Genomic DNA, 20,996 nt, shown 5'->3' on the forward strand with positions numbered 1-20,996 from the left:
TTCAATAATTTATTTTTCTTAAATTGGTCATACAACACAAATAATATCACTTTTTCAGAATATCTATTTCAATCAAGTCTTTAAAAATCTCTCGAACGTTCCGTGTATAAACGAGGAGTGATATTCATGGCCATCAATTCTTGGAATAACAATTTGGCTGCATATGGAATATGAATTTGATAGATATCAATCTTGTTATCACAACCTTTACATTCAAATTGGTTATGATTTAATTTGGCGATAACGGACATCAGACCACAATTACCGCAAATATGAACTCTAAAGGCGTCTGATGCCTCCATTAATCTTTCCTTTAAGAATGCAGCAGCACCATGAGCAATCATACAATCACGTTCCATTTCACCGAATCTTAAACCACCATCTCTTGATCTACCTTCCACAGGTTGTCTAGTTAAAACTTGCATTGGACCACGAGCTCTGGCATGAATCTTATCATCGACCATATGTCTTAAACGTTGATAATAAGTAGGACCGAAAAAGATTTGCGCCATTAGTTTCTTACCTGTATGACCATTATACATAACTTCAAACCCACGAGATTGATAACCATGTTCACGCAATAATTTGGAAATACCTTCCACTGTAATATCAGTAAATGGAGATGCATCACCTTCATTACCAGATAGAGCAGCAACCTTACTTAGCAAACATTCAATTAAATGCGCCACTGTCATACGAGATGGGATAGCATGTGGATTAATGATTAAATCTGGAACAATACCTTCCGCAGTAAATGGCATGTCTTCTCTACGGTATGTAATACCAATGGTACCCTTTTGACCATGACGAGATGCAAATTTATCACCAATTTGTGGAACTTTAGTTGTCCTGACACGGACTTTAACGAATTTCAAACCATCTTGATTGGTTGTTATTAGAACCTGATCAACAATACCATTTTCTGTACTTCTCAAAGGTGTTGATGCATCACGCTTAGAATGATATGCGGTCCTTTGCCCTAATTCTTCTTCATCCGGCGATATTGGTGTAGTCTTACCAATAATTATATCTTCACCAGAAACTCTAACACCTGGTGCAATCAACCCATCATCATCTAATTTATCATATGTACCATGTTTCATTCTCAATGTATTGGTACGTTGTGGTTTTTCAAATGTTTCAGTAATAGACATACCGTATTTCTTTTCTTGATCCATGTAGGATCTGAAAAATAGCGATCTAAACAACCCACGATCAATAGATGATTGATTCATAATCATGGAATCTTCTTGGTTATAACCTGAATAACAAGCAATAGCCACGATAGCATTTTGACCAGCAGGAAGTTCTCTGAACTTCAAATATTCCATTGAACGTGTTGTACCTAAAGGTTTTTGTGGATAATATAGAATGTTTGCCATTGTATCCATACGAACATTATAATTCGTAAGGAAAACACCCATGGCTTGTTTACCCATCGCAGATTGATATGTATTACGTGGGGATTGATTATGATCAGGGAATGGAATGATTGATGCGGCAACCCCAAGAATCATAGAAGGATGAATTTCACAATGTGTAAATGTTGTAGCATGTTGTGTGGCTCTAATACGTTTGGCAGGGTCCATATCATCTATAACTTCTTCATTTTCCATTGGTGGTTCCAAATCTTCTGGTTGCATTGAAATTAAAATCGTTTCTTCTTCCTCTGCATCGATATATTCCACAAGACCTTCGTTCAACAATGAAGTCCATGTATATTCTTCGGCATCTTCAAACCCACCTTCGATATCTTGGTATTCAGTAGCCATTAACTTGGCAATATGACCCTTTCTTACCTTCAATTCTTTATGACCAAGAGTTTCATCATCTTCAACAATGAACAATGGTCTATACACTCTACCTGCATCTGTAAAGATTTTCAACTCCTTTTCACGAATATCTCTAATCATTGAGACTTCCGGATTAATATCACCCTTTCTTCTCAACGTTCTCAAAGTGTCCATTAATCTAGCTGGATTTCTATGAACACCATGCCAGACACCATTAACGAACACTCTGGTAGCATCTGGAGATTGATGAGGAACGTAATCTTCTAATGGTTCCATACCCCATTCACTTAAGAAAGTAATAATTGGCATTGGATCGGTACCAACAGATATACATGACATTAACGATAAATTCTTGACTAACCCACACGCTTGACCTTCAGGTGTTTCTGCAGGACAGACCAGCCCCCAATGTGTATTATGTAGTTGACGAGGTTTGGCTAATTTACCATCACGACCAATCGGCGTATTAGTTCTTCTCAAATGTGATAAGGTAGAGGAATAAGTATAACGATTCAACACTTGTGAAACACCTGCTCTTGATGACATGGCCTTTTTCTGTTCACCCCAATTACCAGTGGCTAAGGCATATTTAAGACCTGATGTAATTGTCTTGGCATTAATAGCCAATTTCATATTGAAATCATGAGCTTCTTCCACAGTCCTTTGCATGTAACGGAAAATATCTTTTGTTAATTTTCTGAATAGAGTCTTGAAAAGAGATGCTAATAATGGACCAGCCAAATCTAATCTTTTCTTACCGAAATGATCACGATCATCTTGATCTTTACGGTCCAAAGCACACAACAATAGTCTATTAATCATATAACCAAGGAAAAATGCCTTTCTACTTTCAAACCCTTCTAACTGAGTAATATGAGGTAAAAATTCCTTTTGTAAAATGTCCTTTGCGTATTGAATTCTCTTTTCCTTCTTGATACCTAATGCAGTACCACGACGACCAATAAAATCTAAGGCAGTTTCACGATCTTGGATGACAAAACCATCTTCCACACAAGGTTTCAACATTTCTAACATTTGCCAGTCATTAACATCGTAACAAATATGTTCTAAGATTTCACCATCAGGGATAATACCAAGTGCTCTAAAGATAATAACGATTGGAATATCTTGTTTAATGTATGGTAAAGTTGCATTGATTGTACGAGCGTCACTTCCCTCACGACCATATAATTTAACTTGTAATGTACTAATAAATCTGGAACCCTTTTCCAATGCTGATCTAATTTCTGCGACATGTGAAATTGGGGATGGGGCTGCTTTCTTAAAGACTTGTACGATATTACCTGCTGAACGTTCTTGAGCGATTAAAACTTTTTCAGAACCATTAATAATGAAATACCCACCCATATCGAAAGGACATTCTTTTAGTTTATATAAATCTGACTCCGTGGCATCACTTAAGTAACAATTCTTTGATCTTAACATGATAGGCAAACGACCGATGAAGACTTTCCCACTTTCACTTTCCTCTTCAGATTCCTCTGCAATTAATTCATATTTCAACTCTCTTCCTGGAACATCGACAGCTTCGTAAGTTCTCTTTTTCACATCAACGAATAAACCAGAAGAATAGGTCAAATTACGTAAACGTGCTTCTTGTGGATATAAGGCATGAGTAACACCATCAGATTCATTAACCATCGGTTTGGTAACATAAATTTTCCCGAAACCGATTTCATATTTCCTACTAACATTATCAGTTTCAGTGGTATGTTGTGCTAATTGTTCTAGAATCAAAGTGGAATCTTCAGAAATGATATCCTGCAAAGTATAATCGACGAATTGATTGAAAGAGTCCAATTGTTGGGATACTAAACCTTTTTCACGGAAAAATGAAGAAATAACTGCCCAGGCGTCTTCCGCTGTGATAGGAGCGTTTTCATCTTCAAATCCGTAAACATCGTCTTCATCATAATATTCTTCTTCTCCAGGAGCTGACATAATTTCTGTTCTTCTGTTTTCTTTAGTTTTGTTGTTGTTTATTTTTTTTGGGTATTTTTTTTAATTCAGCAAAACGGAATAGAATAGCTGGAATGGACAGTTGATGTAAATTATACCTAGATTGGATATGATTTTCCCACACGATACGACCCGAACGACTCCTTTACTTGGTATAATGAACTGAGTGGTTACCTTTGTTCGTAACTTAAACGTATTTTGTTGGCATTTTCTTCTCTGGACTTCATTTTATTTTTCTACTTTCCTCGCCACCAGATTCGGCATCGTTAAGAACGGGATCACTATGTACGTACGTAGTTGGAAAAATAGAATTGTGTCACTAAAGAAAGAATATAACATTACAAATATATGTAGTTGAGCATTAAATTGCAAATATAGGAAAAACTCTTTGATTTGACGTCATTCAAATGATTACATTGGGTAATATTTTACAACCATTTCTTAGTTTCTGAAATGATATCATCCAAGAGATCATAGTCTTCTCTGGCATTAGAGGTGTTTAAGGGAATAGTTTCAAAATATTTATAGTTACCCTTTACTTTTTCTTTCTTCAAGGTTTTGTTATCATTTGAAAAATAGGAAAACATTGTTTGGATTATTTTTGAAGCATAATCTGTTAAAATTACAAAACTTTCATTGATGTAACTTGTTTTAGGTAAGGAATAAAATTCCGGGATTGTAATGAAGAATTCTGTGATATTACCAAAATGAAAAGTAACTTCCCTTTTTTTTGGAACGAACGAATTGTATTGTCCAAATAGAATTGACATTAACAATTTAAACCTTGCAAATTTTCTGTTTACAAACTGCGATGGTAAGTGGTAAACCTCCGTGGATTTGGTAAAAGCCATGTACTCATGAAATTTGGAAATTAATTCCAAGGTCAACACTAAGAAAAAGGCTGTAGAAATGAATGAGGAAAATGGTACTGTGCTATATAACAGACGAATTGGAGAATATGGGATAAGGTTGAAAAATAAAGCTGATAATATCCAAAATTGCAATAATGTTTTATAAAATAGGTGTTTAGCCTGTTGTAAGGAATCAGTATTGGGACCAGACATATCTTTGGAGGATTGTATAGTTTCAATAGTTAAGATGAGGGGAACCCATGAAAGCAGAACGTTGCTTATGATATAAAATATAAAATTGAACATTAGTGTTATTGATTTCCCAGTTTTGTAGTATATGGTGTTGATACGACTATGATCTAAAATGAATAAATGAATGTTGAAGCAGTTTCATGTGAAATGAAGTTAAGTGAACTGGTACTCTCGTGGCGAAACATCGCCAAATACGGCGGAAATAGGTTACCCTTAAATCGACCCGAAACTCCGAATAGTTGGTAATTCGTATCACCAGCGTAAGCGGTTATTTCAACAAATGACAGATACATCAAAATAAATTTAACATGAAAAAATCAAGTTTTTCCAACTTTTCGAAGGTTACTTTTGGCTGGACTCTTTGTATATTTTCTTAGCCATGTTTACAAGACTCCGCCTACTTGATGTTCCAGTTAGGACCATGTATGAGTGTATAATAAATATGTGGGCTCTTTCTCTGGGTTTTTGATAGTTACTGTGGATACCTCAAAGAAGTGCCACCGTCATAAAAGAAATTTCCGGTTTACCAAATTTTGTTTGATACCAGCTTGGTCCTCAGTGGAGGCAAGAGTTTGGAATTACAACAGTCCCTGGATAAAATTGACAAATGCCAAGATATTGTTTTCTGACCAAACATATGCCTTAAGGGAGTTGCCAGTATTACGAGCAGGACGACTTCATTTCTTGAAAAATTCAAATCGGCTTCAAGAGTAAATACAAAGAGATTTAAGGGACATCAAATAGTAGAAAGGCTTACGTAAGTTTGCAGATGGCAGTAAAACAACAATATTAAGCTTTTTCGTCTTGGATTGACTCATTTTGAATTCAGACGTGTCTTGTTTTGTTCCGGAAAAACTTGCTTCCCTCGCCTGGCCAGATTGTGGCTGTGCATTACTTGGACACGTCATTTCCCTTTCACGCATGATAGATAATAGTGGACTTACCTACATAACCTTATGTTTAGCATTCTGAAGTCAAGTTTCTCCGAATACTAAGACTCCGAGTATGTTTTTGTAGGGTGCTGCTACAATTCCTTTGACGGTTCCATGGAGGAAGAAAGACAGCAGTGTTTTCCGCGGAGCTTCTCAGCCTCCGAGAGACAGGCCAGACCCAAAATAACAGCAAAGTTGTTCCGCGGATTGCGGTCTGCGAAGAGTCACTAAGCCACAGCAACGAGACTTGCCCAGGTGGACTTTATTCTCCGAGACAAGTTCGAGCAATCCGCGGAACCCTGGTACGGCGGTGCCAGGACTTCGTGACAGAAATGCCCCGCACTAGCTTCCACGGAGGCTGCTCGAGAAACGAAAAACCTCGAAAAACCTCCACGGAGGAAACGCAAAAAGAAACGAAGCCTGTTCTGAGACGGTTCCTTCCTACGAGCATTTCTCAGCATACCGCTATGTAGCGCTTCTATTATCCTGTGATAAGAATTTCAATTCTGGGATTTAACACTGAGGAATGAGGATGAGGAGGATAATAGAAAAAAAAAAAATAAAATCAAATATAATATATAAAACATTCCGATTCTTATGCACATCTATAAAAGTTGTATATCATGTTTCTTTCGTACCCCTTTCTTGTATTCATAATACTACAAGCGAGACTCTAAGTTGTCCTTTTGCCTTATAGATATTATACAATTCGCTAATTGCTTAATTGATCTAATTGATATTACCAAATCGCAACTTATTTAGAAAGAACTCGCGCAAGCTACTTAATCGTTTTGAGTCATGTCTGAAAAAAAGACTTTAGACGTATCTTCAATCAACTCAATTGATCCATCAAATGACAATTCTGCTAATTCCACTAATTCTGAGAACTTACATGAATATCATGGGTTCGATCAAACTGCTGAAGAAGAAATTAGAGAATTAGCAAGAACTTTAACTATTCAAAGTGTTAACAATGCCTCAGTTCACGAATCAATCAATGAACTGGAAAATCAATCAATTTTTACTCCAGAAATGGAAGGTATCAACCCAGTGTTTACTAATCCAGCTAATCCAGGTTACAACCCCAAATTAGATCCCGTCTCTGAAGATTTCTCTTCCAAGGCTTGGGTCCAAAATATGGCAAACATCTCTCTAGCAGATCCAGATTTTTACAAGCCATATTCTCTTGGTTGTGTTTGGAAAAACTTGAGTGCATCCGGTGAATCATCTGATGTCGCATACCAATCAACTTTCTTGAACATGCCATACAAAATATTAAGTACAGGTTACAGAAAATTAAAGTCTTCCAAGACCGAGGACAGATTCGAAATCTTGAAGCCAATGGATGGTTGTTTAAATCCAGGTGAATTATTAGTCGTCTTGGGTAGACCAGGGTCCGGTTGTACCACTTTATTGAAATCCATCTCTTCAAACACACATGGTTTCAAGATCAGTGATGAATCGACTATCTCATACAGTGGGTTGACACCAAAGGAAGTAAAGAGACATTACCGTGGTGAAGTCGTTTATAACGCAGAAGCTGATATCCATTTACCACATTTAACTGTTTTCCAAACTCTATACACAGTCGCCAGATTAAAGACTCCAACTAACCGTATTAAAGGTGTTGACAGAGACACTTTTGCAAGACATATGACTGAAGTCGCTATGGCTACATATGGGTTATCACACACAAGAAATACTAAAGTCGGTAACGATTTAGTTAGAGGTGTTTCCGGTGGTGAAAGAAAGCGTGTTTCCATCGCTGAAGTTTCCATTTGTGGGTCCAAGTTCCAATGTTGGGATAATGCCACTAGAGGTTTAGATTCTGCAACCGCTTTAGAATTTATTCGTGCTTTGAAAACTCAAGCTACCATCTCCAACTCCGCTGCCACTGTGGCTATCTACCAATGTTCTCAAGATGCTTATGATCTATTTGATAAGGTTTGTGTCTTGGACGGTGGTTATCAATTATACTATGGTCCTGGTAACAAGGCTAAAAAATATTTCCAAGATATGGGGTATCTATGTCCAGAAAGACAAACCACTGCTGATTTCTTAACATCCGTGACCAGTCCAGCTGAAAGAGTCATCAACCCAGAATTTATCAAGAAGGGTATTAAGGTTCCACAAACTCCAAAGGATATGGGTGATTATTGGTTAAATTCTCAAAATTACAAGGAATTAATGACTGAAATTGATCGTAAACTAAGTGAAAACGTCGAAGAAAGTCGTGAAACCATCAGAGGAGCTCATGTTGCTAAACAATCAAAGAGAGCAAGACCATCATCTCCTTACACTGTCAGTTATGGGTTACAAGTTAAATATCTTCTAGAAAGAAATTTCTGGAGAATACGAAATAATGCATCCATTAGTTTGTTTATGATCTTCGGTAATAGTTCCATGGCTTTCATTTTAGGTTCCATGTTTTACAAAGTTATGAGGAAAGGTGATACCTCAACATTTTATTTCCGTGGTGCAGCTATGTTCTTCGCCATTTTGTTTAACGCATTCTCATGTCTATTAGAAATTTTCTCCCTATATGAAGCAAGACCAATTACTGAAAAGCATAGAACATATTCTCTTTATCATCCAAGTGCAGATGCATTCGCATCCATTATCTCCGAAATTCCAACCAAATTTTGTATCGCTGTTTGTTTCAACATTATCTTCTATTTCCTTGTGAACTTCAGAATGAATGGTGGTGTTTTCTTCTTTTATCTATTAATGAATGTCGTCGGTGTCTTCTGTATGTCCCATATGTTTAGATGTGTCGGTTCTTTAACTAAATCACTATCAGAAGCTATGGTGCCTGCATCAATGTTGTTACTAGCCCTATCCATGTATACTGGTTTTGCAATCCCAAAAAAGAAGATGTTACGTTGGTCAAGATGGATCTGGTACATTAATCCATTATCTTACTTATTTGAGTCTCTAATGATTAATGAATTCCATGATGTTAAATACCCATGTGCACAATATATTCCATTTGGTCCTGCTTATGCTAACATCTCTGGTACTGAAAGAGTTTGTTCCGCTGTGGGTGCTGTCCCAGGTCAAGCTTACATTTTAGGTGACGATTATATTAAGGAAAGTTATGGTTACAAGCATAGTGAGAAATGGCGTTCCCTTGGTATTGGTTTGGCTTATGCTATCTTCTTCTTAGGTGTTTACTTGTTCCTTTGTGAATATAATGAAGGTGCGAAGCAAGCTGGTGAAATTTTAGTCTTCCCACGTAGTGTTATTAAACGTTTAAAGAAAGAAGGTAAATTGAGAGAAAAGAATACTGCCGAAGATATCGAAATGGCTGCTGATACTAGTGTCACTGATAAACAATTACTCTCTTCCGATGAAATGGCTGAAGAAAGTGGTGCCAATATTGGGTTAAGTAAATCTGAAGCCATCTTCCATTGGAGAAACTTATGTTATGATGTTCAAATTAAGGATGAAACAAGACGTATCTTAAACAATGTCGATGGTTGGGTTAAGCCTGGTACTTTGACTGCCTTAATGGGTGCCTCTGGTGCTGGTAAGACTACTTTATTAGATTGTTTAGCTGAAAGAGTTACTATGGGTGTTATTACAGGTGATGTTTTGGTTAATGGTCGCCCTCGTGATCAATCTTTCCCAAGATCTATTGGTTACTGTCAACAACAAGATTTACATTTGAAGACTTCCACTGTTAGAGAGTCTTTGAGATTTTCTGCTTACTTGCGTCAACCAGCTGATGTTTCCATTGAGGAAAAGAACCAATACGTGGAAGATGTTATTAAGATTTTAGAAATGGAAGCGTATGCTGATGCTGTTGTCGGTGTTGCCGGTGAAGGTTTGAATGTTGAACAAAGAAAGAGATTAACTATTGGTGTTGAATTGACTGCCAAACCAAAATTATTGGTTTTCCTTGATGAACCAACCTCTGGTTTAGATTCCCAAACTGCTTGGTCTATTTGTCAATTGATGAAAAAATTGGCTGATCATGGTCAAGCTATTTTGTGTACTATCCATCAACCCTCTGCTATTTTGATGCAAGAATTTGACCGTCTATTGTTTATGCAACGTGGTGGTAGAACTGTTTATTTCGGTGATTTAGGTAAAGGTTGTCAAACTATGATTGATTATTTTGAAAGAAATGGTTCTCACCCTTGTCCTGCTGATGCCAATCCTGCTGAATGGATGTTGGAAGTTGTCGGTGCTGCCCCAGGTTCTCATGCCAACCAAGATTACCATGAAGTTTGGAGAAACTCTGCTGAATACAAGGCTGTCCAAGAAGAATTAGATTGGATGGCTCAAGAACTTCCAAAGAAACAAGTTGAAGAATCTGCTGCTGATCAAAGAGAATTTGCCACTTCTGTTCCATATCAAGCCAAGATTGTCAGTATTCGTCTTTTTGAACAATACTGGAGATCTCCAGAATATTTATGGTCCAAGTTTATCTTGACTATTTTCAATCAATTGTTTATCGGTTTCACTTTCTTCAAGGCTGACACATCTTTACAAGGTCTACAAAACCAAATGTTGTCCATCTTCATGTTTGTCTGTATTTTCAATCCAATTTTGCAACAATATTTACCATCTTTCGTTCAACAAAGAGATTTGTATGAAGCTAGAGAACGTCCATCAAGAACATTTTCCTGGAAGGCATTTATCTTCTCCCAAATTGTTGTTGAAGTTCCATGGAATTTATTAGCTGGTACTTTAGCTTTCTTCATTTACTACTATCCAATTGGTTTCTACGCTAATGCTTCTGCTGCTGGTCAATTACATGAAAGAGGTGCTCTTTTCTGGTTATTCTCCTGTGCTTTCTACGTTTATGTTGGTTCCATGGGTTTAGCTGCTATTTCTTTCAATCAATTAGCCGAAAATGCTGCCAATTTAGCCTCTTTGTTGTTTACTATGTCTTTATCTTTCTGTGGTGTTATGACTACTCCAGGTGCTATGCCAAGATTCTGGATTTTCATGTACAGAGTATCTCCATTAACTTATTTCATTGATGCTACTTTAGCTGTTGGTGTTGCCAACGTTGATGTTCACTGTTCTGATTATGAATTACTAAGATTTACTCCAGCTTCAGGTATGACTTGTGGTGAATATATGACACCATACATGGAAATGATGGGTACTGGTTATTTGAAAGACTCTTCCGCTACTGATCAATGTGAATTCTGTACCGTCTCTCACACTAATGAATATTTGTCCCAAGTTAATTCGTCCTATTCTAGGAGGTGGAGAAACTATGGTATTTTCATCTGTTACATTGCCATTAATTACATCTTTGCTGTTCTCTTCTATTACATGGCTAGAGTTCCAAAGAATAAGGGTAAGAGTAGCAGTAAGGGCTTTTTATCCAAGTTCAAGAAATAATTGATATTCAAGCATTATTCTCATTGTAAATATAATTCGTAATATTTATTCATTTTTTTTTTATAGATTCTAATTGATATCCTTTTTTTGTTTTCAAACAAATCGTGTTCTTTAAAGTTACATAATTATTGTATAAACATTCTAACCTTCTATTAGTCTATGTAAAATATCAACAGTTTCTTGTGGAGAAGCGATCCATAGTGTACAACCAGCTAGTCTTGCCTTAAAATCATTAGCGGATCCCATTGGAGCAAATTGGTCTCCAACATGTAAGGTTTCACATGGTTTGATAGGATTTTCTGGATTATAATATTTTTGAAGCGTCATAATACCTAGATTTTTACCACCAATATCACACCAGACATCGCTACCACCATCAAAACAACTAAATTGTATACGTCTGCTTGGTGTATATCCTTCCAAATTATTTTGCAAAGTGAGAACAATTTCCTCTAATTGTTCTCTTGCCAATTTTACTGGTACATTTGTTTGTAATCTCTCATCGAACCTTCTTCCAGGGACTATTCCAACAGCTCTCTTCTTTCTAATAATAGGAACCTCAGCTGGGATATTTAATCTTTTCTTTAAACCGTTCAACGTTCTTTCGGCAAAATCTAAAGTTAGTTGGATGTCATCTTTTGACCATTCCTGCATATGTGGTAACATCCAAACTTCTTTCTCTATGGGGACAAATCCAGATTGTGTTCCATCAGCATCATCGTTACTACCACCTTCTTCGCTATAACGGAAAAGATAATTTGATTCCCCACCCATAATAGTTAAATTATGTTTTTGATCTTTAGTTAAATTTTCAGATTTCTCTAAAGCATTAATTAATCCCTTCAACCTTCTTTCATAACTGGCAGCTTCGTCATAACCTGCAGCAGTAACAATCCCAACATGAATATCCATTGCTAATAACTGTAAAATACATGGAATGACAGGATTTGTGTCATATAATGACCCGCCATCTTCATATAAAGTTACATCCCCATCAAATGTGACCATTCTCAATTTCTGTCCATTGGGCATCTTCTTTTGCTTAATAAAGTGGAAAATTTGTGCAGTATTCAAGATGTTTCTCACATCGTTAAAGCTTGGAGCCACCATTCTCCTTGCTGATATCCGTTTCTTATCATCTTCCCATAGAAATGCCTTTTCTAACGGCAATTCTGTAAAGAAAGTTCCAATAGAGGGGACTAACATATTTAATCTCGATTGTCCCAATGGTGACGTTCTATCCTCACCAACCTCTAAAGTGGAATCAAATTCAATCTTATTAGCAATCAGATATTCGATATCTTTAAATATATCTGCGTATTGCGATTTGACACGTTGAGTAATTGCCAAATCATCATTATCATCATTCTGATCAACGTTGGATATCGCGTGTAATACAAACGGAGCTGCTAAAAGACCCTTTATCCAATCTATGAATTCATCCTTACGATGACTTTTCAAATGATACTCAACTCTATATCTCGACGACATCTTATTGTACTGGAATTTGCTCCTTTGACAAGATGTGTCATGAATATCGACTTCTCCCTTTAAGTTTCCTTCCATTTATTTAGTGTCTCGAAACCAAAAAAAATTAAATATTGATTTCGCCCAGGATCGAACTGGGGACGTTCTGCGTGTTAAGCAGATGCCATAACCGACTAGACCACGAAACCTATTTAATTGAAATTTATTGATGTTCTAGCATTTGTTGTCAAAACTTATTGATCACGTGCCCAAATCTTTGTATACCCATTTAACTGATGAATTCAAACCCAAAATACTACAGACAAAGTTTGGTTCACCAATCCCATCCGTTAGTCAACCACCTAGTTCTGTCAAGAAGGACATGGCAGATGAATACAGTACAAAAACCTGTTACTTAGCGAGAAGGACCGAAAGATGTTGATTGTAACCAACTCCTTTTTTTATTTGAACTGGACGTACAGCTTTAAGTGTAAATATGATCAGTGCCACCACTGTTAGTATGCTTTAGTATCTACTGAATATTCCTTCAAAAGATAGATGTAATTCACAATAATGGTAAATGGACCCTGTGTTAATGTTCCTCGTTGGTCGCGCCACACTCCCCTAAGCGGGATTCTTCCAATCAACGTCATTGTAAGACGTTGAAGGACGAATGTTCCCTCATTTATTTATAGATAACCACAAGTTTACTCAAGAATCCTGTTTGGTCACCCCCTGATCTATAATACAAGTTTGTAGCTCTTCTAGTTCCACCATTGAACCACTACTATAGTGAATCGCTGATAACCAAACCCCATATAAAGCTATATACACTAAAATGGCAGATCAGCAACAACAAGAACAGAATGAAAAATACGAAAGGCCTGTGGAACCACCTCCAGTAGCGTACACGGTACCTAGTAATAAAGAATCTTTTGATAATAACCAATCCCTCTCCTCATCAAATCCAACTGCTTATTCTCAACACCAGGCACAACAGGACAACCCTTACCATTTTCGACAAGATCAATACTATAACCTACAATCAAAGACTAGTGGTGCCCCCATTGGAGCCTTTGCAGATGCATTCCCGACCGAAAATGATAATAAAGCAAGATGGAACGATTGGCCATTCACCCTCTTTTTCCTTCTTTCTGTTATGGCATTCATAGTCATTGCGTCGCTAACATTAAGAGGTTGGGCCCAAACTTATAATCAAACAGGTCATGGAATTTACACTTCCAATGATACTGGAACTATGAATACAAATTCAGCCATCTTATTAGTATTCAGTTGTGTCATTGCATTAGTATTTGCTACCATTGGCATCATATTAGTTAGACTCTATCCCAGATTCTTTATTATTGCCGGAATGATCTTGAACATTGCTGCTGGGCTAGGTACATCCATCATGTACTTTTCCTTACACTATTGGTCGGCAGGCATTGTGTTTCTAATATTCACTTTAATAACAGCTTGCTTTTATTGGTGGATGAGAAGCAGGATCCCATTATCAGTTACCATACTGAAAATTGTAGTCGATGCCATGAAGAAATTTCCACAAACTTTGATTGTTTCTTTAATTGGGACTATTGTGGGGGGTGCATTTGCGTTCTTATTCTCAGTGGTAATAGTGGCCACATACATTAAATATGATCCTTCATCTAATAATTCCGGTTGCGATGTTAATGGTGGTGGTTGCTCTCATGCAAAATTAGTTGGTATCTTGGTTCTGGTATTTTTCTGCGGTTACTACATCTCTGAAGTTATTAAGAATGTTATCCATGTCACTATTTCAGGAATATACGGATGCTGGTACTACATGTCAAAATCCGATCAAGGTATGCCCAAATGGCCTGCTTGTGGTGCTTTAAAGAGGGCAATGACTTATTCATTTGGTTCCATTTGTTTTGGTTCTTTAATTGTGGCATTAATTGAAACGTTGAGAGAATTCTTACAGCTGCTAAAGAGTGGTGTAGTCACTGGTGGTTCAGGAATCCAGGGAAATTTTGGGAATATTGCATTCATGATTATTGATTGGATTATTGGATTTATTCAATGGTTAGCCCAATATTTCAACCATTATGCCTATTCATTCATTGCATTATATGGGAAACCTTATTTAAAATCAGCAAAGGAAACTTGGTATATGATTAGAGAAAAAGGGATGGATGCATTGATTAATGATAATTTGACAAATATTGCATTAGGGTTTTATTCCACTTTCACTGCTTATATAGCCACTCTATTTGCTTTCTTATATTTAAGGTTTACTGATCCTGGTTATAATTCATCCGGTGGATTTAATGCTCCATTGATGGCGTTCTCCTTTGTAATAGCCTTACAGATTTGCAATATTGCTAATGAAACTATTAGATCAGGAACTGCCACTTTTTTCGTTGCCTTGGGGAACGATCCTGAAGTCTTCCAGGCTTCATATCCAGATAGATTTGATGAGGTATTCCGTAATTATCCACAAGTATTGAATAAATTAAGTCACCAAACCGTTTAGTTTTGACAACGACAACAAAATTGAAAATTTCATTTCTTATTTTATCTCTTTCTAATATAATAATTATATTTACTCTAGAGTCTTTTACTCAATTAATTATAATAACTATTTCTGTTTCTTTATATTTTCGTATGAATCTTCATTCTAATCTAGAGCTCACCGTCTTTCGCAGATACCATTGAACAAAAGTTCTCACACCTTCTCTAACTTTTCTATAGTCTCTTTGATTTAACCCATTAGTGACAGCTTGTTGTAAATTATCCTTCTCCTTTGGTGTCACTTGTCCCAATTGGCCCATAGCTTGAGTGACCCATTCGTTACATATACTACTATCACCATTATATGCATCAGTGGCTAATCTAAAACATTTAACGATACAACTGATTGCATCAGAATGTGAATCAGATTCAAATGTGGTGACAATACCAATAAACAAGGTGCAGACAATAGTAGATCCACGATTGAAAATGATTTCATTTATAATTTGCTTTCTCCACTCATCAGGAACATATTCTAGTGCTACAGTTGAGATTGGTGGGGTCTTGAATCCCCAAGAGATGATATCATCTAGACAACGTAATATTGATACATAAGCGTCTAGATTTTCTAATTTGGTTACACTGGAGACGGCTACATCTACCACTTTCCCCAATAATTCACCATATAAAATAAACTCCTTTGGGTAAAACATAATTAAATCAGACACCATGGCAAAGAAATCCATTACTAATTCGTAGTAATCATTCATTCTCGATTTATCCATCTTATTGAAATTTAGTACAAATGTACTACATTGTGAAAGGGCAAATTGCCAAACTGAGTTTTTCAGTTCAGCTGACACTGGGAATGATTCATCATCACCAAAGACAACAATAATGGATCCGGAGCACCAAAGGAATGAACCAAAACCTGTAGTGGCATAACCATGAACAAGCATTTCAGCAACAGACCCCAATATTGGTTCACAGAAAACATGGTATTTCTCAAACAAACGACGTAAAAATTTCGTTGTTCTCTCCACAATCAATGAATCCTGTAAAGCACCTTGTTCCATTATCAAACTTCTTAATGTTGCCCAAATTCTCTCAATAATAGGTAGTAAAGGTTCTGCGCCTTGTTGCGGATAATCAAATTTGGGTTTTAACTCTTCAAAGAATGCATAGAATAAATCAATTGTATCAGCAATGGGCATATTACGCGAATGATCTTGTTGCCATTCCATTATTTGAGTACCTAGTTTGTTCAAATGTCTTTCTATTAACTTGTTAAAAACGGGTGCAATCGTTTCAACGGATTGGTTGTTTATTACGGCACTAAGTCCCTGACATAATTCAAATTGTGATTCAATGTCTATTATTCCCTCTATATTGAAATAAAAATCTATCAGTTGATCAATATAGCCACTTAATAAGACAGAACAATCTGAACAAAAATACATTAATGCGTGTGATGATGCTGTAATGATATCAGCATTTGGAGGTTGTTGTTCTTGCTGTTGAAATCCATTGAAAATGTATTGTAATTGCATCTCTAACATTTCAGGATGTTTTGAAGTCCATTCTGTATATCTTCCCAAGACTAAAGTGGCAGCGTATCTAATTTTTGGATGTTCAGGTAGAGAGCATAAAATCTTAAAGATTTGAGGTAATTGAACGTTTTCAGAAAGTGAAATTTCTTGTGCCATGGTTCTTAATGAAAATAATGGAGCTTCCAATATTTGCCAATTATTGGTTACATTATTTGAGTTCTCTAGAGCCATATTAATTCTTGTTAATGGTTGTGCTAATGCCTTTGCTGTGCCCACCACGGCTGTACAATCTTTCAAGACGTCACCCATATGATATCTGAACTCTTTAAATTTATCTTCAGATTCCTTAGACGCAAATTTATCAGTTGGGTATTGTAAATGTAAAATTATTCCATTGATTAAATCGACAAAGACGGGTGTGTAGGCAATTTTGGAGTTACTGTATCTTGGTAATACCAAATTTTGTTTAAAATTGAACCAAAAAGGGAAAGTGTAGGAGACAATATCCAGATCTGGATTCTTACATGTTAACATCAAGAGAATCATGACCATTGGATTGAAGGTTTCTGGAGATTTAGAAATGAAAACGATCCATGCTTCACCAGCTTCAATAAAAAGACGAGTCATCCCTTCCAATAAATCTTCATCGACATCTCCTGATTCAATTTGTTCCTTGGTCATTTGAAGAATATTGGGCAATAGTTTTGCCTGAATGTTCATTAATTGTTCATATAATGCAATGACTAATGTTTCGTTTGGAGCGTCTCTACTTTCTCTTAGGATAACACAAAGACAATCGATGGCAGCTTCAAATACTTCCGGAGATGCTTCATTCCCGTTGAGTAAAGTTTCAAAAATAAGAGACATTAATGGTTGTACTGCAAGTAATTGTTCAATTGGGAATTCGAAAGACCATGAGTTTAGACATCGAATAATTTGTTCCAGGGAGATTCCTGAGTTTGCCTGTGATTGTTTTAATATTTCAGTGCATGTTATAAGAAATTTCAAGACATCCTCAGCAATTGTATCAATCAATTCATGAATTCTTGAATTAAATTCTATTTCTGTTAATGGGGTGGACCCAATATCTAGGGTCTCCTCGGGTAAGATTCTTAAGAAACTCAGTAAAGTGCTTGGATATGGGTTTAAGCAAGTTATGATTTCCATAATTGGATTTTTCCACTCTAAGTATTGAATTGAGAAACGTGCTAATGCGACATTTAATTGTGTAACCACTAATTTTTGTGAATGGATGGTTAATAATTGTAATAATGAATTCTTAAAGGGTAATAAGTTATTTTCCAATTGAGACAGGTCGTATGTGACTTTATTTCTTAGAGTTTGTGCAGCAAATATGTGTAACTCTAGGAATTGTGGGTCTGGTTTAGTTAAGATTTCATGGCAAATGTTCCATGCCTCAGTGGATCTTTGAAATTGTTCCAGGAAATGCAATGCCTCATTTTTCTTCTCTGATGTGACATTGGAGGAGATGCATTGTAGGGCAGCTTGCAAATCACTCACTTGTACATTCATAATGATCTTTTTGTCAGCGGGTCCCTTGCCAAGTTTGTCTTGTGTCTCTGCGATAATAATTTTTCAAAAGTGTAGTATTGCACATATAATGCTGAAAACTTTTTTGTTAATGTAGCAGCGCTATAAGTTTGAAAGATCAACTGTTGAAGTTAAATTTCATGGATAAGAGAGAAGAACAGATTCTAGTATATAATAGCATATCATAACACTACATTACATTACATTAGCCATGTCATCCAAATCAAAGACGATGGTACCTCCCATCAATTGTATCTTCAACTTTCTACAGCAACAAACCACGGTGACGTTTTGGTTATTCGAGCAAGTTGGGACGAGGATAAGAGGGAAAGTTAGTGGGTTTGATGAATTCATGAACGTGGTAATAGATGATGCTATTGAGATACCCGTAGATGCAAAGACGGGTAAGGAACTAGTGAGTAAGGGTACTAAACTGGGGAGAATACTATTAAAAGGTGATAATATAACGTTAATAACGTCTGCAGATTAATAAATATATGTTAAGAATAATCAATATTTTTATTAGATAAGTATATATACATGAATAAAATTTTCTAAATAATACGGTGAAGGATATGGGATCGATCAATGTTGTTGGATTGTTTGTGTATCTTGTTGGTCCCTTTGTATTTTTTCCCTTATCTTCTCATCCACTTTATCATTAAACTGCTTCGTTTCTCCATTGAGGAATTCGTTCACCATGGGCATACCGACGTAGTTCCCACCACCCAGTGTACCAAAGATGGCATCACCAATGTCATTCTCGAGGATTCTCTTTTCAATGCTTTTTTCACTTTCCAAGATTCTACTATGTCCATGAATATACTTGTCATCGAATATTTCATCAATCTTCTGCAATAGTTTTTTCTCTGTGACAATAAATTCATCTGCAATGTGATACAAATTCAGCAATTTCTCCATCTTCCGTTCTTTCGTTTGGAATTCCAACAAATCCCTATTAAACTTCCTCTTCAATTGCAAGATTTTCCTTTCCTCGGGGGTCCTCCATCTGATTAAAGGTTGTTCCAATATGTTCTCTAAAGTGGGTATAGTTAAATCAGAGGATTTCTCCTTCAACAATTTATTTTCTCTCTCTGTCTTCTCCAATTCAAGAATCTTCTCCTTCTCCTTGAGCAACTCCTCCCTTCTAAGCAACCTCTGTTCCTCGTTCTTAAACGCCTTAGTCAAAAATTCTCTTCTCAATTGTGATCTCTTTGCCCTAGCCTCTTGTTCAGGACTATTCATTTTGGGCACCGTCTTAGGAGCCGCCACAGTTTTTTCAATCAACTGTTCCACATCAATAAACTTAACCAGGGGAGGATGTCTATGAGATCCGTTAGGATGCAACACACCGGGTGCATACCCTACTCCTTCGATCCCCTTGGGTTTGGGCGCCTTCACTTTGGCGATGATGGATTGCTGCTTCGTGGTTGGGTTCTTCAGGATGCTCCTCGTGAGGGGCAGCACCCCGCTCTTGTATCCGTACTTAGCTGCTCCTTTGCCCATTGGTCGTGGTTGTGTTGGTATTTGTAGTCTTGTTCTCTATAGTAGTTAACGATAAGTTAGTTAGTTATATACCCGAAAAAGTGGATTTGAATGTGATCACCAGAACAGAGCACACCACAACGAACAGAACAGACAAAGGGACTCGTTGGGATGAAGATGCAGATGCTCTGGTTAATGGGCAATGCAATTGTGAGTTCGCTATCCCCGTTATACTACTGATTTGTGCTTGTATTGATGAAATGGGTCCACTGTGTCGTCGCGGGCGACAATCCAGGACTGAAATGTTAAAAGATAAAAGGGAATCTTTGCCACCCATTATATAACTACTACAACTAAGACAACCACTACAACAACACAACCACTACACAATGGCTGGTCTATCCTTCGACAACTACCAGAGAAACGCAGCCCTTGCCGCCAAGTCCCACTCCCAGCAACCAAAGGCCACCTCCACAGGGACCACCATCGTCGGGGTCAAGTACGCCAACGGGGTCATCATCGCAGCAGATACAAGGTCCACCCAAGGTCCCATCGTCGCCAACAAGAACTGTGCCAAACTGCACAGGATAAGTCCCCGTATATGGTGTGCTGGGGCAGGGACCGCCGCAGACACAGAAGCTGTCACTCAATTGATCGGATCCAATATCGAACTACATTCCTTATACACATCAAGGGAACCACGAGTCGTATCCGCTCTACAGATGTTGAAACAACATTTGTTCAAGTATCAAGGTCACATTGGTGCGTACCTGATCGTCGCCGGAACAGACCCAACGGGGGCTCATCTGTTCTCCATTCATGCACATGGGTCCACGGACGTTGGATACTATTTGTCCCTAGGGTCAGGGTCTCTTGCTGCCATGGCTGTGTTGGAATCCCATTGGGAACCAGAAATGAGTAAAGAAGCTGCTGTGGAATTGGCTTCACAAGCCATTCAAGCGGGTATTTTCAACGATTTAGGGTCTGGGTCCAATGTGGATGTCTGTGTCATGGAAGTCGGTAAAGATGCTGAGTACTTGAGGAATTACTTGACTCCTAACGTAAGAGAGGCAAAGCAAAATAGTTATAAATTCGCTAGAGGCACCACTGCTGTGCTAAGGGAATCCATTATAAACGTCTGCGAGATAGACGAAGAGGAAGTGTGTGTCCATGCCGCTGCATAGATGAACTAAACCAAAATAAATAAACAAATAACTACCCAAGAAATAAATATCTATAAAATCGTATCAAACTGACATGTTATTATTGTTCTTCTCATTGTAT

General features: G+C 37.2%; 9 protein-coding genes and 1 non-coding gene across 10 annotated transcripts; 4 read left to right on the forward strand and 6 right to left on the reverse strand.

Annotated features, from left to right (window-relative positions):
* Positions 1-80: 80 nt before the first annotated feature.
* Positions 81-3,755, reverse strand: RPB2 (DNA-directed RNA polymerase II subunit RPB2; the record flags this gene model as incomplete). The annotated part of the gene is made up of 1 exon (XM_003677849.1): positions 81-3,755. The coding sequence occupies one exon, from the start codon at positions 3,753-3,755 to the stop codon at positions 81-83; it is 3,675 nt and encodes a 1,224-aa protein (XP_003677897.1).
* A 446-nt stretch (positions 3,756-4,201) lies between these two features.
* On the reverse strand, positions 4,202-4,930 carry ATG40 (Atg40p; the record flags this gene model as incomplete). Its single annotated transcript, XM_003677850.1, has 1 exon — positions 4,202-4,930. One exon carries the CDS (start codon positions 4,928-4,930, stop codon positions 4,202-4,204), a length of 729 nt encoding a protein of 242 aa, XP_003677898.1.
* A 1,676-nt stretch (positions 4,931-6,606) lies between these two features.
* Positions 6,607-11,169, forward strand: PDR5 (ATP-binding cassette multidrug transporter PDR5; the record flags this gene model as incomplete). The annotated part of the gene is made up of 1 exon (XM_003677851.1): positions 6,607-11,169. One exon carries the CDS (start codon positions 6,607-6,609, stop codon positions 11,167-11,169), a length of 4,563 nt encoding a protein of 1,520 aa, XP_003677899.1.
* A 141-nt stretch (positions 11,170-11,310) lies between these two features.
* On the reverse strand, positions 11,311-12,735 carry ISN1 (IMP 5'-nucleotidase; the record flags this gene model as incomplete). The annotated part of the gene is made up of 1 exon (XM_003677852.1): positions 11,311-12,735. The coding sequence occupies one exon, from the start codon at positions 12,733-12,735 to the stop codon at positions 11,311-11,313; it is 1,425 nt and encodes a 474-aa protein (XP_003677900.1).
* Positions 12,736-12,771: 36 nt separating this feature from the next.
* On the reverse strand, positions 12,772-12,845 carry NCAS0Htrna5V. The gene has a single exon. It is a non-coding gene; the product is annotated as a tRNA-Val (tRNA).
* Positions 12,846-13,474: 629 nt separating this feature from the next.
* Positions 13,475-15,148, forward strand: PNS1 (Pns1p; the record flags this gene model as incomplete). Its single annotated transcript, XM_003677853.1, has 1 exon — positions 13,475-15,148. One exon carries the CDS (start codon positions 13,475-13,477, stop codon positions 15,146-15,148), a length of 1,674 nt encoding a protein of 557 aa, XP_003677901.1.
* A 139-nt stretch (positions 15,149-15,287) lies between these two features.
* On the reverse strand, positions 15,288-18,209 carry MTR10 (mRNA transport regulator MTR10; the record flags this gene model as incomplete). Its single annotated transcript, XM_003677854.1, has 1 exon — positions 15,288-18,209. One exon carries the CDS (start codon positions 18,207-18,209, stop codon positions 15,288-15,290), a length of 2,922 nt encoding a protein of 973 aa, XP_003677902.1.
* A 229-nt stretch (positions 18,210-18,438) lies between these two features.
* SME1 (mRNA splicing protein SME1) lies at positions 18,439-18,717 on the forward strand (the record flags this gene model as incomplete). Its single annotated transcript, XM_003677855.1, has 1 exon — positions 18,439-18,717. One exon carries the CDS (start codon positions 18,439-18,441, stop codon positions 18,715-18,717), a length of 279 nt encoding a protein of 92 aa, XP_003677903.1.
* A 95-nt stretch (positions 18,718-18,812) lies between these two features.
* PET123 (mitochondrial 37S ribosomal protein mS26 PET123) lies at positions 18,813-19,733 on the reverse strand (the record flags this gene model as incomplete). Its single annotated transcript, XM_003677856.1, has 1 exon — positions 18,813-19,733. One exon carries the CDS (start codon positions 19,731-19,733, stop codon positions 18,813-18,815), a length of 921 nt encoding a protein of 306 aa, XP_003677904.1.
* A 368-nt stretch (positions 19,734-20,101) lies between these two features.
* Positions 20,102-20,896, forward strand: PUP1 (proteasome core particle subunit beta 2; the record flags this gene model as incomplete). The annotated part of the gene is made up of 1 exon (XM_003677857.1): positions 20,102-20,896. One exon carries the CDS (start codon positions 20,102-20,104, stop codon positions 20,894-20,896), a length of 795 nt encoding a protein of 264 aa, XP_003677905.1.
* Positions 20,897-20,996: the final 100 nt, after the last annotated feature.

The sequence above is a fragment of the Naumovozyma castellii genome, chromosome 8 (assembly GCF_000237345.1).
Source record: "Naumovozyma castellii chromosome 8, complete genome".
NCBI lineage: Eukaryota > Fungi > Ascomycota > Saccharomycetes > Saccharomycetales > Saccharomycetaceae > Naumovozyma > Naumovozyma castellii.